This window comes from Macrobrachium nipponense, chromosome 12 (assembly GCF_015104395.2).
Source record: "Macrobrachium nipponense isolate FS-2020 chromosome 12, ASM1510439v2, whole genome shotgun sequence".
Taxonomy (NCBI): Eukaryota; Metazoa; Arthropoda; class Malacostraca; order Decapoda; family Palaemonidae; genus Macrobrachium; species Macrobrachium nipponense.
This window is the reverse complement of record NC_087205.1, coordinates 16,024,008-16,037,600: the sequence shown is the minus strand read 5'-3', so window position 1 is coordinate 16,037,600 and position 13,593 is coordinate 16,024,008. Positions and strand designations below refer to the sequence as shown.

Genomic DNA, 13,593 nt, shown 5'->3' with positions numbered 1-13,593 from the left:
AACTTTGTCATCAGCAACAAACATTCCATATAATATTTACACAACTTTAATCATACCTGTTTAAAAAAATAAAACGGTGACTAACAGTTCTTTAAGCAATGTATAAAAGTTGAAAAGAAAGCCCAGATATATTATTATAAACTGTATTACTTTACCACTTAAGAACAAGGAGACAATACTAACTTCAACCCCACTTACAATACAGTATGTTGTGTACAAGTACTAGTATATAAGAGGAAGGACACAGAAAAGTTAGAAGCAGCACAGGCAAGAGCAATGAAACTAATACCATCAATCAGACATCTGATATCAAAGGATGCTAGAATGCTTACCTATGACCAAAACTCAACTTTAGAAAGATTCAAATCTCTCCTGCAGTGTTACAAAGTTAAAAAGTACCCATGTTTCATCAAATCTCTCCTGCAGTGTAAAAAAGTTAAAAAGTACCCATGTTTCAAAGATGCTTAATTCTACCCATAATAATCATAACTATTGTGGTTAAGCCACTGATATATCTGAATATACAGCAGTAATGCCAATACAGATAATGCTAGTTACCTAAGAGCATTTACTACATCAGTCGTCCACTGTATCATCTCTTTGCGTAATGTTGGTTCAATCTGCAACAACTGGAAAGATAGTGTAATTTTACTTTCTTGATTTTTATCTGTCTACCAAGACTGGTAAATAAGTAAATGACTATTTGGTTTTTAACAATTGTTAGAACTAGATTTTTAATTCTTAGTACAAACTTACTATACAAACTGATGAACTCATCTTTGGACTTGTACTTAAAGATGCATCCATACTGCAGTAAAACATGTCATAAATACACATCAGCAACCTATCACAAGCAGGCTGAATATAGGTCGACACCTAACAGTAGTCCTGACCAGTAGCACTTCATATGATTATCCAGCATTTTCCAGTCTCTTGTTTTAACTTGTGTGATATTTATGCAATATGTTGCTGATGTTACAGCAGTGTGGTGGTATCCTTACTATGACAGCAGTGATTTCATTAAAAAAAATAGCATGAAAATCCTAAATTCTTGGGTAAATTGATTAAAGTAACACAGCTAATGCCAAAAGGATTGAACATTAAATTACTTTTACCATCATCATATTAACATGCCAGCTACAAGTCGTGTTTCACTAAGACACTAACCTTTTCTTTTCTTCATATTGACTAAGCAGATGTAAAACTTTCTGCGTCAACTTCCATTCCTCTTGTTCAAGGTTTGTGTATTTCTCAACAAGTTTTGGGTCAAGCCAAGTAAAAGGCAGTGTTTTGAGGCTTCCAGCTTTTCCAAATAGACCTATCTCAAGAAGTTCACAGTTCATAACCCTGTGAAAACAAATAATTTTAGTACAATTAGTTATCAACATAATTTGTAAATATTGTAAAACTATTATTTGACTTATGCCAAAATCATGTATATTTCTGAAATTTCCAAGTATACTATTTCATAATATATGTGAGTCTGCTCTCATGGTGAAAACTTAAAGATCTCTGCTCCTGTTATGACACTAAATAAGGAACTGATGTTTTATGACTGAAGTTTTCAATTATCTCTTTAAAATAAACTTAAAGTATTCATTTAATAGAAGGTATAGGCTTACTAAAGTTCTAAACACAGCTACTTAAGGGTATTTCAACATTGTTTGATATAGTATGCCTTATGACCCCAAAGGTCATGCTACACTGTTAATAAGATTAAAAATTTAAAAATTTAGTTTTCCACTCATAGCCTGCATCAGGGTCTTAAAACAAACACTAAAATTTTATCCAAAGGATAAAAGCAATATCAACTACTATGTACAGACAACTATTAGAAAAACCTGTAGTCTCATGATGTCATCCCTCATTTGTGTCCCTTTTTAAAAAACCTGGGTGGAGGGTAGGAGAGAGCACCATGTGAGGAGCAGGTGACAGGATATCCTTAAGTTACACCTGAATAGAAAGCATTGCCTGCTGTTGCACAGAAGCATTAACAGTCATATTAATTAACTATAGTAGATTTACACACCCTTAGCTATAGTAGATCGGCATTAACTGTGCATCTGGTGTCTAGGCCAGTCCTTTACCATGCTCCTGATTAGCTGTTGATAAGCCAATCACAGGGCTGGAAACTCTGTCTCTCTCTCGAGAGTTCACATGGGCAGAACGTATGTTCACTTCTCCTGAGGGATAAGTTTTTCAAAAGTATCCCTCAGGAGAGGTGGAATATACATCCTGCCTATGTGAACTCTCAAGAGAGACAGAGTTTCCAGCCCTGTGATTGGCTTATCAATAGCCAATCAGAAGCATTGTAAGGGACTGGCCTAGACATCAGATGTACAGTTGATGTCAATGCACAGTCAGACAATCCTTCATGCATGCAATAATGGAAGCTTCTCCATTTGTGGGAAAACATCTGAATAAGTAATGGGCAGAACTGAAACAACAAGTACAGCTGTTTCAGTCACATATAATAAAAAAAAAGTACTTTATCTTTCATCTTGATGGAAAACTGCCAAATGTAACTTATAAAACTAGAAGCTGGGAGGGCTGGATTGGTTAATGGCCATGCTGGGATGGTCAACGAAGGAAAAAGGAACTTGGCTGGTTGGCATACACAATTGGAAGGCTGTCACTCTTTAATAGCAATCCAGAAGAATAAGACTTATGTAAACCTTGAGACCAAGCACAAAGGTTCAGTTGCAGACGAAGCAAATAAGTTTGCTATCACACACTTGACTTTATGTATCTTGTGAATCATTCTCTTTAAAATAGATAAATAATGAAAATGCAAAGTAATAAATCAAAGACAATCGGCACAGCTATGAAAGAGACCTGGGGAACTTGGAAAAGGTTTCAATTAACTACAAAAGTGACTCTTAAGCACCAACAAAAGGAGGTTCCAGGTGACAGTTGAGCAACAGTTTATACTACTACTATCCTTAAGACAAAATGCTGTGTGTCTAGGAACAATCTAGAATGATGGGGTTCGATGAAACCAACTGAACTCCTATATCCTTTGTCTGTGACAAAAATATTGCTATATAAGCCTACATCCAATACTATAAAATTCTCAAAATACTGCATCAGGTGTAGCCCCATCCATCTGCACACCATGAGACAATGTTTGGCAAGAAAATTCTGATGAAATGTGGTAAACTCCTCAAGTTTTCCAGTTTGCCGGTATGCCACCTCGAGAAAACTTATCAAATATTAAAACCAATGAACTTGAAAAATTTAAAACTAAGTACAGTATTTCTAAAATAAATGAAGTAAAAAAATATACAAAATTGGGGTGCATCTTTGAGGTTGGAGTATCTCAGATGCTGCAAAATAAAATCATTTAGCAAAAATACTTGTGAAACTTCACAATATATGGAGTTACATGTCACACAAGTTCTCTACACTCTTCTATATTCTGAAATATCTGATCATTATAATTACACCACTGTTTAAATGTATATAAACTATTAGGAAGTGTATCTAGCTTTGTTATGCTTCAAAGAATTTTCAATCCTACCTTATTTAAAATATATAAAGTACTTACCTCCTACCAAGCAAAAATATATAAAGTACTTACATCCTACTAAGTCGTGAGAACTGAGGGTTTCTAGCAGCATAAATCTGTTCCCTGGCAACTGTTAAAGCTTTATTCAGTGACTTGACTTGCTTTAACAAATTATCTCCATTAGGGGGATCATGATGATGGGATTCACTTCCCACTTGAGAGTTTGATAATGGTGGCAAATCTGTGCTAGAGTGACTAGAGGTGGGGGAAGCTGGCCAGTTGCTTTCTCTTTACTGTGCTCTTGAATCATTCTGTCCATTCGACTCTGCAATTATTGTATCAAAGTGTAAACACCATTATTTCTAAACAAAGAATGATAAAATAACAATTTGTCGAAAATTGTATTTTTCCTAACTATACAAACCTTTCGGTCCTTTAACAATAGGAATATACTTCGGCGTAGCTGGAATTATGGCCATTGAATCTTGAACAAGGTGGTTAGGCAGTGGGGCAGGCTAGCCTGCCCGGATGTAAACACTCCACTTTGCCTTTCGGCCCAGGTTCAGATTGAGGGGTGGCATGAGGTGGGCATATTTGTTAAAGAACCTCAGGTTTGTATAGTTAGGAAAAATACAATTTTCGACAAATTGTAATTTGTTCCGATACGTAATACAAACCTTTCGGTCCTTTTACAATAGGAAGACTCAGTGATTGGTGGGAGAAATCTGAGTGAGCCTTTAGAACTGACTGGAGTTCTGCGCACCTAGGCTACTCCTCCTGGTTGTAAGAGCAAGGAGTGCCCTGCTGCCTCTGACAACTTGATCGGAGTATATAGGAGCTGCGTGATCAAGAGTCAGACGTCTGGGCCTTTTCGAAATGAGTGAGGGATCGTGACTCATCCAAAAAGGGGCTGTGAAGAATATTGGCGTCTGAGACATTAATGCAAAGTTCTGGGAAGGGTTTGCATTATTGTCAGTCTCCTTCCTCCCCTTGCTAGAGGAAGGAGCGGGATTGCGTCTATGATTCTGATAAGAAACATAAAAGGATGCTTATGTATAGGCTTACCGCATCAATCGTCCGACCAGCCAGTGTGAGATCGAGTCCTATCCTCAACCCGAAGGACGAGGAATGGAGAGACAAGGCGGTGGCGATCAATCTGCAGGCCTACTCTAGCAACTCTCCCGGGGAGAGCAGCTGGACCGAGTACAGCAGCGATGGTCCCGAGCGTCAGAAGAGCTGCTGCTGGTTCCCCTCTCCGCCCGGTCCCGGTGGGAGCGGCGGTCAGGAGACTGGCAGAGTCCGCTGTCGCGGTGGGAGCGGCGGTCAGGGGACCGGCAGAGTCTGCTGTCAATGTGGGAGCGAGGCCTGTCCTCACAGCGCATCATGCCGCTTTGACCAGCCGAGGCTGGTCCAGGCGACAGAAGGGACCGGTTCCTCGCCTCAGCCCACCCAGTCTGGGACCGTCGCGTCAACCCTGGGTACCGGCGGTTCACCACGAGAGCAATCGCTGGCCTGGGAGTCACCTGGGCGACTCCCACAAGTCTTCCACTCCGTGCCTGGATCCTGGCGCCGAGCAAACTCGGTTGCCTGGGTCTTGGCTGCACGGTCACCCGCAGGTGACCGTACACTCAGTACCTCTCGCGAACGAGAGTCCGAGATGGTACCTGGCGTCGAGGCAGAACCTCTGGTGCCAGGAGACGAGGTATCGGTGTTAGCCGGTACTCCTCCGGTCCCCGTCATCTTCTTCCTTGTGGAAGGAGAGACGGGCCCCGTTCCCGAAGGAACAGGAGGACCAGCGGAAGCCCCAACTGCCCCACTGGAGTGGGACAGACCCATAGAGGTCTCTGAGCAAGACTTCTTAGGGGGGAGGAGGCTACCTTCTTCTTCTTCAGCTGGAGGGCCTCGGAAGTCGAAGAGGAAGAGGCGGCAGAAGACGACGGTGACACCTTCCTCTTCTTCCTGGACTTCCTCTTCGCCAGTTCCTCTGGAAAACCGACAGGTACTCCATCCAGGGTGGAGTTGGGGTAGTTGCCGAAGCAACACGGCCCAACTGCACCTGTCTGGAGGGACCTGCGGGAGTAGCAGTGGAGAGAAAGCTTCCTCGAGGAGGGCTACGAAACTCCTACCTGGCAGGTGAAGCGTCTGCCACCCCCGAGACTGTTCGCGCGACCGTCGGCTGGGTGGGGCTGTCTCTGAAATAAAAGGATTATAATTAAAAGAGGGCTGGATGGCCCACCTCCACCGGTCTCTGCGTGCATGGACCCGCAGGAACGTCACGTCAACCCTGGGCACCGGACAATCGCTGCGAGAGCGATCGCTGGTCTGGTGAGAGTCACCAGAGCGACCCTACCATCTTCCACTCCGTGCCTGGGTCCTAACACGGTGAGCGAACTCCGCAGTCTGGACCCTGGCTTACACTAGGTAAACATCGCAAGCGGGCGGCCGAGACGGTTCCCAGTCCGGAGGTGGAACCTTCGGAACCGGGAGAGGAGATACCAGAGCTGGCCAGTACCTCCATGGTCCCCGTCTGCTTCCTCCCCGGGCGGAGGAGAGACGGGCGGGCCCCGTTCCCGAAGGAAAGGGAGGACCCGCAGAAGACCCACCTGTCTCATCGGAGTGAGACAGACCCTTAGAAGTCCCGTGACGAGACTTCTTAGGGGGGGAGACCACCTTCTCTTATGGCAAAGCCTTAAAAGTTGAAAGGGGGGAGGCATGAAGAAATGATGATCTCGAAGAGGAGGATGACAACACTTGACGAGCTCTCGTTCTTTCTCTTCAGTTTCTCCTTCTGCCAGACTTCTACCATCAGGAGTAGATAAACCTCACAGGGCGGCGCGACAGCATCGTCCAGTGACATAACTCCTGGGTAGTAGTGGTAATGAAAATGATTATCAGCAAGGGATCAGTACAAACACTCGAGGATCGGTACGCAACATGCTACGAGTCATAGGTACAATTCCAATGTTAGGATATCACCATACGAAGAGCATCCAACCAATACTGCTGAAAACACAATTCACCACTAGTCTGTAAAATAAGGCAAAAAAAAAACAAAAAAAAAAAAAAGAAATGAGGATACTCCTCATACATCCAAGGGCGCCGTCTTCCGATGTGAGAGGAGATCCCCCAACATCAGCACCGCATGCCCATCCTTCTACCTTCTTCCGATAGTAAGTGAAAGGAAGAAGGAGAAGAGAAATTACCATAACAACAAAACACGGACAAACCTTGAAGTTCCTTTGGTAATTCCCAAGCGTAAGCGTAATTTCCGGATGAATACATGTCCCGTTACAGGATCAATATCACTTGCGTTAAATACATGTCTCATCCTCACGATAAATACATATCTCGTCCTCATGCAGGTCTGAGCCAGTGTTATGTTGGCATACCTTAGCCGCCAGCTCTTGACACAAGTAGAGGGGTGGTTACAAAGGCTATCACAAAATGTGGGTTTGTATATTAATTGAAAAACCAAGGACAAACCTTTGTTTTGTATTAATATCAAACACCGTATATGCATAATTATTTAAATACAAAAAACTAAACCAAAAGGATCCCACCGGGTAAAAAGATTAACGACCAGTCAGCCGGAGCTCACAAACACGTCTTCCTCGGAAGACGGCCGAAAGTAAAGTGGAGTGTTTACATCCGGGCAGGCTAGCCTGCCCCACAGTAGTTACTGCCTAACCACCTTGTTCAAGATTCAACGGCCATAATTCCAGCTACGCCGAAGTATATTCCTATTGTTAAAGGACCGAAAGGTTTGTATTACATATCGGAACAATTGTCAATGACATTCAGAAAGCAGAATTACTATCATTCTCTATAAATGTGTTAATTTATGGTACATCTCTTGGACTTGTTCACAAAAGTATATCACAATACTTTGCTTAGTAAGCAAAAAATATATCGATGCAATGTTTTTCATACAGTGCTATATAACACCTCTGTATCAACCAGTTCCTTACCTGGAAACCTTAACCCTCTTACGCCGACTGGACGTATTTTACGTCGACATTTTTTGTCTCCCGTGTGCCGACTGGACGTATTTTACGTCGACTTACAAAAGTTTTTTTAAAATTCGCGGAAAAATACTTATAGGCCTACCAGCCTAAAACTTTTGAATCACGCGCCTTGGGGGATGCTGGGAGTTCACGGATCAAGGAGTTGTTTTGTTTACAATCGTTACGCAGGTGTGCAAGGGCGAATTACTTTCTTGCCGCACTAAAAAGTATCTGTGACACATCTCGGAAATTATTTCGTCACTTTGACAAAATTTTTGTACCATTGTAAATTAGCCGTTACATGAAGAATTATATATGATAATGTGCGCATTTTTATGTAGAATACAACAATAAAATACTCATGATTGTAGCTTTTATCAGTTTTGAGATATTTTTATATAAATAACGATAATTGCCAAAATTTCAACCTTCGGTCAACTTTGACTCTACCGAAATGGTCAAAAAACGCAATTGTAAGCTAAAACGCTTATATTCTAGTAATATTCAAGCATTTACCTTCATTTTGCAACAAATTGGAAGTCTCTAGCACAATATTTCGATTTATGGTGAATTTATGAAAAAAAATAACATTTTCTTTACATCCGCGCGGTAACTCTTCCGAAAAAATCATACGTGCGATTGTGGTAATGTTTGCACCATTTTAAATTAGCCGTTACATAAAGTTTTATATCTAAAAATGTGCGCAATTTCATGTAGAATACAACAAAAAATAATTGAAGGTTGTAGCTTTTCTCATTTTTGAAATATTTGCATATAAATCACGATAAATAGAAAAAAACCACGTTCGATCAACTTTGACTCTACCGAAATGGTCGAAAAACGCAATTGTAAGCTAAAACTCTTACAGTCTAGTAATATTCAGTCATTTATCTTCATCTTGAAAAAAATTCGAAGTCTCTAGCAAAATATTTAGATTTATGGTGAATTTAAAAAAAAATCTTTCTTTCCCTCCGCGCGCGGATTCTCAGCCACAAATCTCCGAAATATGTACGTCCCATTCTCGGAATATTTGCTCCGTTTCATATTAGGCTTTTCATTGAGTTTTATATATGAAAATGTGCGCAATTTCATGTAAAATAAAACGAAAAATATTTGAGGAAAATTGTAGCTTTTCTTATTTCCGAAATAATTGCATATAAAAAAAAAAAAAATATATATAAAAAAATTTGACATTCGGTCAAATTTAACTCGTCAGATATGGTCTAAAACTGCAATTGTAAGCTAATACTCTTACAGTATAGTAATATTCAATCATTTGTCTTCATTTTGCAAGAAATTGGAAGTCTCTAGGACAATATTTAGATTTATGGTGAATTTTTGAAAAAAATATTTGTTTACGTCCGCGCGTTACGAGTTCATGCATTATTTTGTGATAATATTTTCTCTGTGTTGCTTTTATCGTTTTACAATGTGTTGTATACCAAAATGATTGCAATTTAGTGTACATTACAACGAAAAAAAAGTAACTTGTTAACTTTAACCGTTTTGCGCACAGCGCGATTTGAATACAATTATACGTATATGAAATTTCGTTTTTCCGCTATCATATATCGCATTATTTATATATGATAAATGATTAAATTTTTTTCATTTCTGATGGGTTTGCATAACTAAACTTCAGGCAATGACAAAAAAAGGAGCCAAAAATGAACTCTTAATCTTGAAAACTAAGCACGCTGTGATTTTTTGAAAAAAATATTTTTCCGCTTCCGCGCTCACTCCGAAACCCCTCCGGCACACGGGAGACAATTTTTTATTTACCGCTCCGGCGTAAGAGGGTTAACATAAGTAGGGTTATTTGGAGTTATAAAGACTAAAATTGGGTAAAATTAATAGGTAATTATAAACAAGAATGTATTAATATGGCATAAAGTAATCAAATGTTGTCTTTTTGGTTGCTCTGTGGTAGAAGTCTGGGTTAACTGAATTTCTCTATTATACAATTTCTTGTTCTTTTGCTCATAACTAACCATACAGTTAAGTCTCACATCTATATATTAAAAAGAAACCAATCTAAAAAAAGCTGCATTTCCTATTACAGTGTTCCCCCCCGTATTCGCGGGGATGCGTACCAGACCCCCCCGTGAATAGGTTAGAATCCGCGTATGTTTGGAACCCCTATAAAAGTGCTAAAAACAGCCTATTTCGTTAGTTTAAAAAACTTAAGAAAAAAGACTAAAAATTTTCATACTTGGTTTTTTTTTAAATAGTTTATCACAAAAAGTGCATTTTATGATGAAATTGATCACAAAAACCAGGAATTTGTGGATATTTCTCATAGAAAAATACAGTGAATGCGCGAATTTTCCGCGAATAATGCAGGGAAACGTTCCCAAGAGAAATCCGCGAATGTGTGAGTCCGCGAATCCGGAGAACGCGAATACGGGGGTCCACTGTACATGAATTTGAGTCACAAGATAAATACTATATACTACCATATATGCCGGCGTACAAGGCAATTTGGCATATAAGACAACCCTCCTTTTTCATGTAAAAATGCAGGTTTAGAGGTATGTTCACCGTATATGATAACTCCCACCTTATCAAATACGTAACACTATCAGCTGATGTAAGTTAGTTGGTTCATGTAAAAAAAAATTATTGGAATTACTGCCCAGCCCCCCAAAATTAATAAAATCAGTATCTTCAAGTTTTTAAAATGTTTGGCACAGCTCACCATTAAAAAAATACTTTTTTATTCCTTTAGGAAAAATATAAACATCACGATGCATTCTCAACGACTGTGTTGTCACTATCGGCGGAGTAATACCCGTTGAAAGTAGATCCACATGAATGTATTCCTTTAAAATTGGAAAGGAAAGAACCCAATATTAAGGATAAATGAGGAACTATTGATATCATATCACCCATAGTTTGATTATAAAAACAAATACTACCAAAGACGCATTGTCCTTTAGTAACAAACAACGAGGCTCATAACTCAAGCATGGCTGCCAACTATGAGCACGGCTATGTTTCGTAAACAAGTTAGACTAGCAACCCAATTTACCCTTTCAGTAACTTCAAACTATCTATCAATTTAAAAGAGCATTGTATAATGCTACGTTTATTGATCTTTTCGTCTACCCAGCATTTAAGTAATTATTTTGATTTGTAAAACGGCAGCCATATTCCTCCAAATATCAGCTGATTTTTAGGCGGGAAACCAAAACACGCCAGCCAGAGATAGGGAGTTCCTGCGAGAAGGGGGAAAATAGACTCTTGTCAGCTTTAGGGACGTATCTCAAAGGGAAGGATGTAGGCAGACTGGTACTTCTTAGGCCTATATCTTAAGCTCTTTTTCCTGTGAACCCTCTGCTGGCTGTATGTTCTGTTTCCAGGATTGCCCTGCTTGTGGGGGGTTAAGCTGACCCCCAACACCCATGAAAGACACCTGCGATCTTCCTCAGTCAGCTCCAGTCGTGACCTCGGACGGATGTCTCCAACCAGCCTTCCCCCTTAGGCCTAACGGCGTACTGGCGCGCCAAGAGACCCAGACCTGAGACAAAGCCGGACGCCACATTTTCTACAAAGGTCCACACTGATCATGGCATCCAGGTACGTCTTGTGAAGCAGCATATTGCCAGTTCCTTACCCTCCTAATTTCATAAATCAAACTTCTTACTCCATTGAATATCCCTTGTTTCTCACTGCCTCATGGCTGCATGTTTCCCTTGTGTGATCGTCCCAGACCAATGAAGTCTTCAGTGCATACCTCAGTGAAACATTAGAGTTCCTTTGCCCCAGTGTTAGAGAACTGAATAATCGTAACTTGTGCAAGAAGTCCTTTTTCTTTTATCTTGTCTAATCTGGGATCTTTTCCCAGATCCCCTGAGTCACATGTCAAGTCTGTCCGCCCGCAAGTGTTGCATTACCGCAAGATATCGAAACCCAGCTTTTATTACGTGAATCACATTTTAGCCCGCTATCCATTTGTGAGACATATGGGTCCCAACGTGTGGACACGCTGCATTTACTTTTCTCCAGGCCAGTAAGGGCCTCTTGTAAATAAATAGATGTAAAGTAATTAGCTGAGTTTCTGGCAACCTTCTCCTCTAGAGTAAATTATCACTGTAAATCCTTTTTGCGGTAAGTTCAAGTAATTCATTCTATTTTTCCCTCAACTATTTCTGTTTACTTATCGGAGCCTCTTTCAAGGCCAGGCCCATACGTAACAATAATAAGTACCAATAACAAAATTGTCTAATATCATTGCCTTATAATAATGGTGTTGCTAGCGATTCACTTTACTTTACCTACTTTTTTACTGTATTAAAGTTGTTTTCTTTACAGTGTGGATAGCTGTGACAGTAGTTAACTACTGACACTTCATTGATTAGCCTATCATTAAAAATCTCTGCAGGATTTAAGGTTTGCTTTTTATACTTGGCATATAAAATGACAACCCCACCTTTTTGGCAGAGATTTTTAAAGATTAAGAGGTCATCTTATACACTGGCAAATACAGTAATCACTGTTGTTTACCAAATAAATAAATAGGATGTAACTAATTGGCTCAATGTTTGGATTTTTAAGTATATATAATTAAATATAAATATATATATAATATATATATCATATTATATATATTATATAAAAAATTTTTTAAATTTAAAAATAAATTATATATATACTATATATATATATATGATATTATATATATATATAATATTATATATATATTATATATATATATATATAGATATATATATATATATATATATATATATATATATATAATATATAATATATATATATATATATATATATATATATATATATATATATATATATATATACAGGCGGCCCGCGGTTAACGGCGCAATCACTCAACGGCGAATCGGTTTTACGGCGGTCGTCAAAAATATTCATTAAAAAAATAAGGCATTTTAAAGGGTATCTTTACGGCACAATTTTTCATTTAACAGCGCCGCTAGCGCCGTTGTCTAACGAGTTCATACATATGTAGCTTTAAATGCCGTTCAGACCATAAAGGTTATGCAAATTATATTAACAAATTTTATGGAGAGTTATTACGTAGGTATTAGGGTAAAATATATGCCTCTAACGCTGTTCTATGCCGAAAATATAGAGTTACATAAGTGCAAATTTAGCTATGGATGTGTCGATTCATAATTGTTCATGCTTTTGTTTAAAATGTGTGTGAAAATGTATTACATGAAAGGCATTTTTATTTCTGTACAGAAATATGATACAAAGGCAGCTTTTGAAACTGCCCTTCACGATACCAAATACGATGTTTTTTCGTGTTCTTTCTTGTAAGCCGCCGCCTGCCGCTCTTCAGAAAATATCGATTTAAAAAAAGTGCAAATTAGCGATCGATGTGTCAATTTTATAAATGTTTATGCTTTTATGTTTAAAATGTTTATGAAAATGTATTACGAATAGGGTATTTTTATTTCTGTGCAGAAATATGATAAAAAGGCAGCTTTTGAAACTCCCCTTCAAGTTATCGACTACGATGTGTTTTTCAAGTTCGTTCTTGTATGCCGCCGCGGCATACAAGAACGAACTTGAAAAACACATCGTAGTCGATAACTTGAAGGGGAGTTTCAAAAGCTGCCTTTTTATCATATTTCTGCACAAAATAAAATACCCTATTCGTAATACATTTTCATACACATTTTAAACATAAAAGCATAAACATTTATAAAATCGACACATCGATCGCTAATTTGCACTTTTTTTGGCGCCGTCTGCCGCTCTTCCAAAAATATCGAGTTAAAAAAAAAAGTGCAAATTTAGCGATCGATTTGTCGATTTTTCAAATGATTATGCTTTTATGTTTAAAATGTGCATGAAAATATATTGCGTAAAGGTATTTTCATTTTTGTACAGAAATAAGATACAAATTAAGGCAGCCTTTGTAACTACGCTCCACGTTGTCAGGGGATGGTTTTTCATGTTCGTTCTTGTCCGCCAGTTCCGAAAAATGCATTGTGTTATTTTATTAATTATGCATCTTTTCCATAAATCCTTTAAAAAGTTATACATATTTTACTGTATCCAAGAATATTGTATGTATTCTCATATTATTGT

At 38.8% G+C, this 13,593-nt stretch overlaps 1 protein-coding gene across 1 annotated transcript in view; it reads right to left on the bottom strand.

The window, feature by feature from the left end:
• The window catches only part of LOC135224363 (HAUS augmin-like complex subunit 3), a 67,082-nt gene continuing 53,489 nt past the window's right edge, over positions 1 to 13,593 (bottom strand). Inside the window, 4 exon segments of the mRNA XM_064263304.1 lie at positions 1 to 629; positions 1,164 to 1,347; positions 3,581 to 3,747; positions 3,750 to 3,833. Coding sequence (XP_064119374.1) covers positions 555 to 629; positions 1,164 to 1,347; positions 3,581 to 3,747; positions 3,750 to 3,833 — 510 coding nt within the window. The 3' untranslated portion in view covers positions 1 to 554.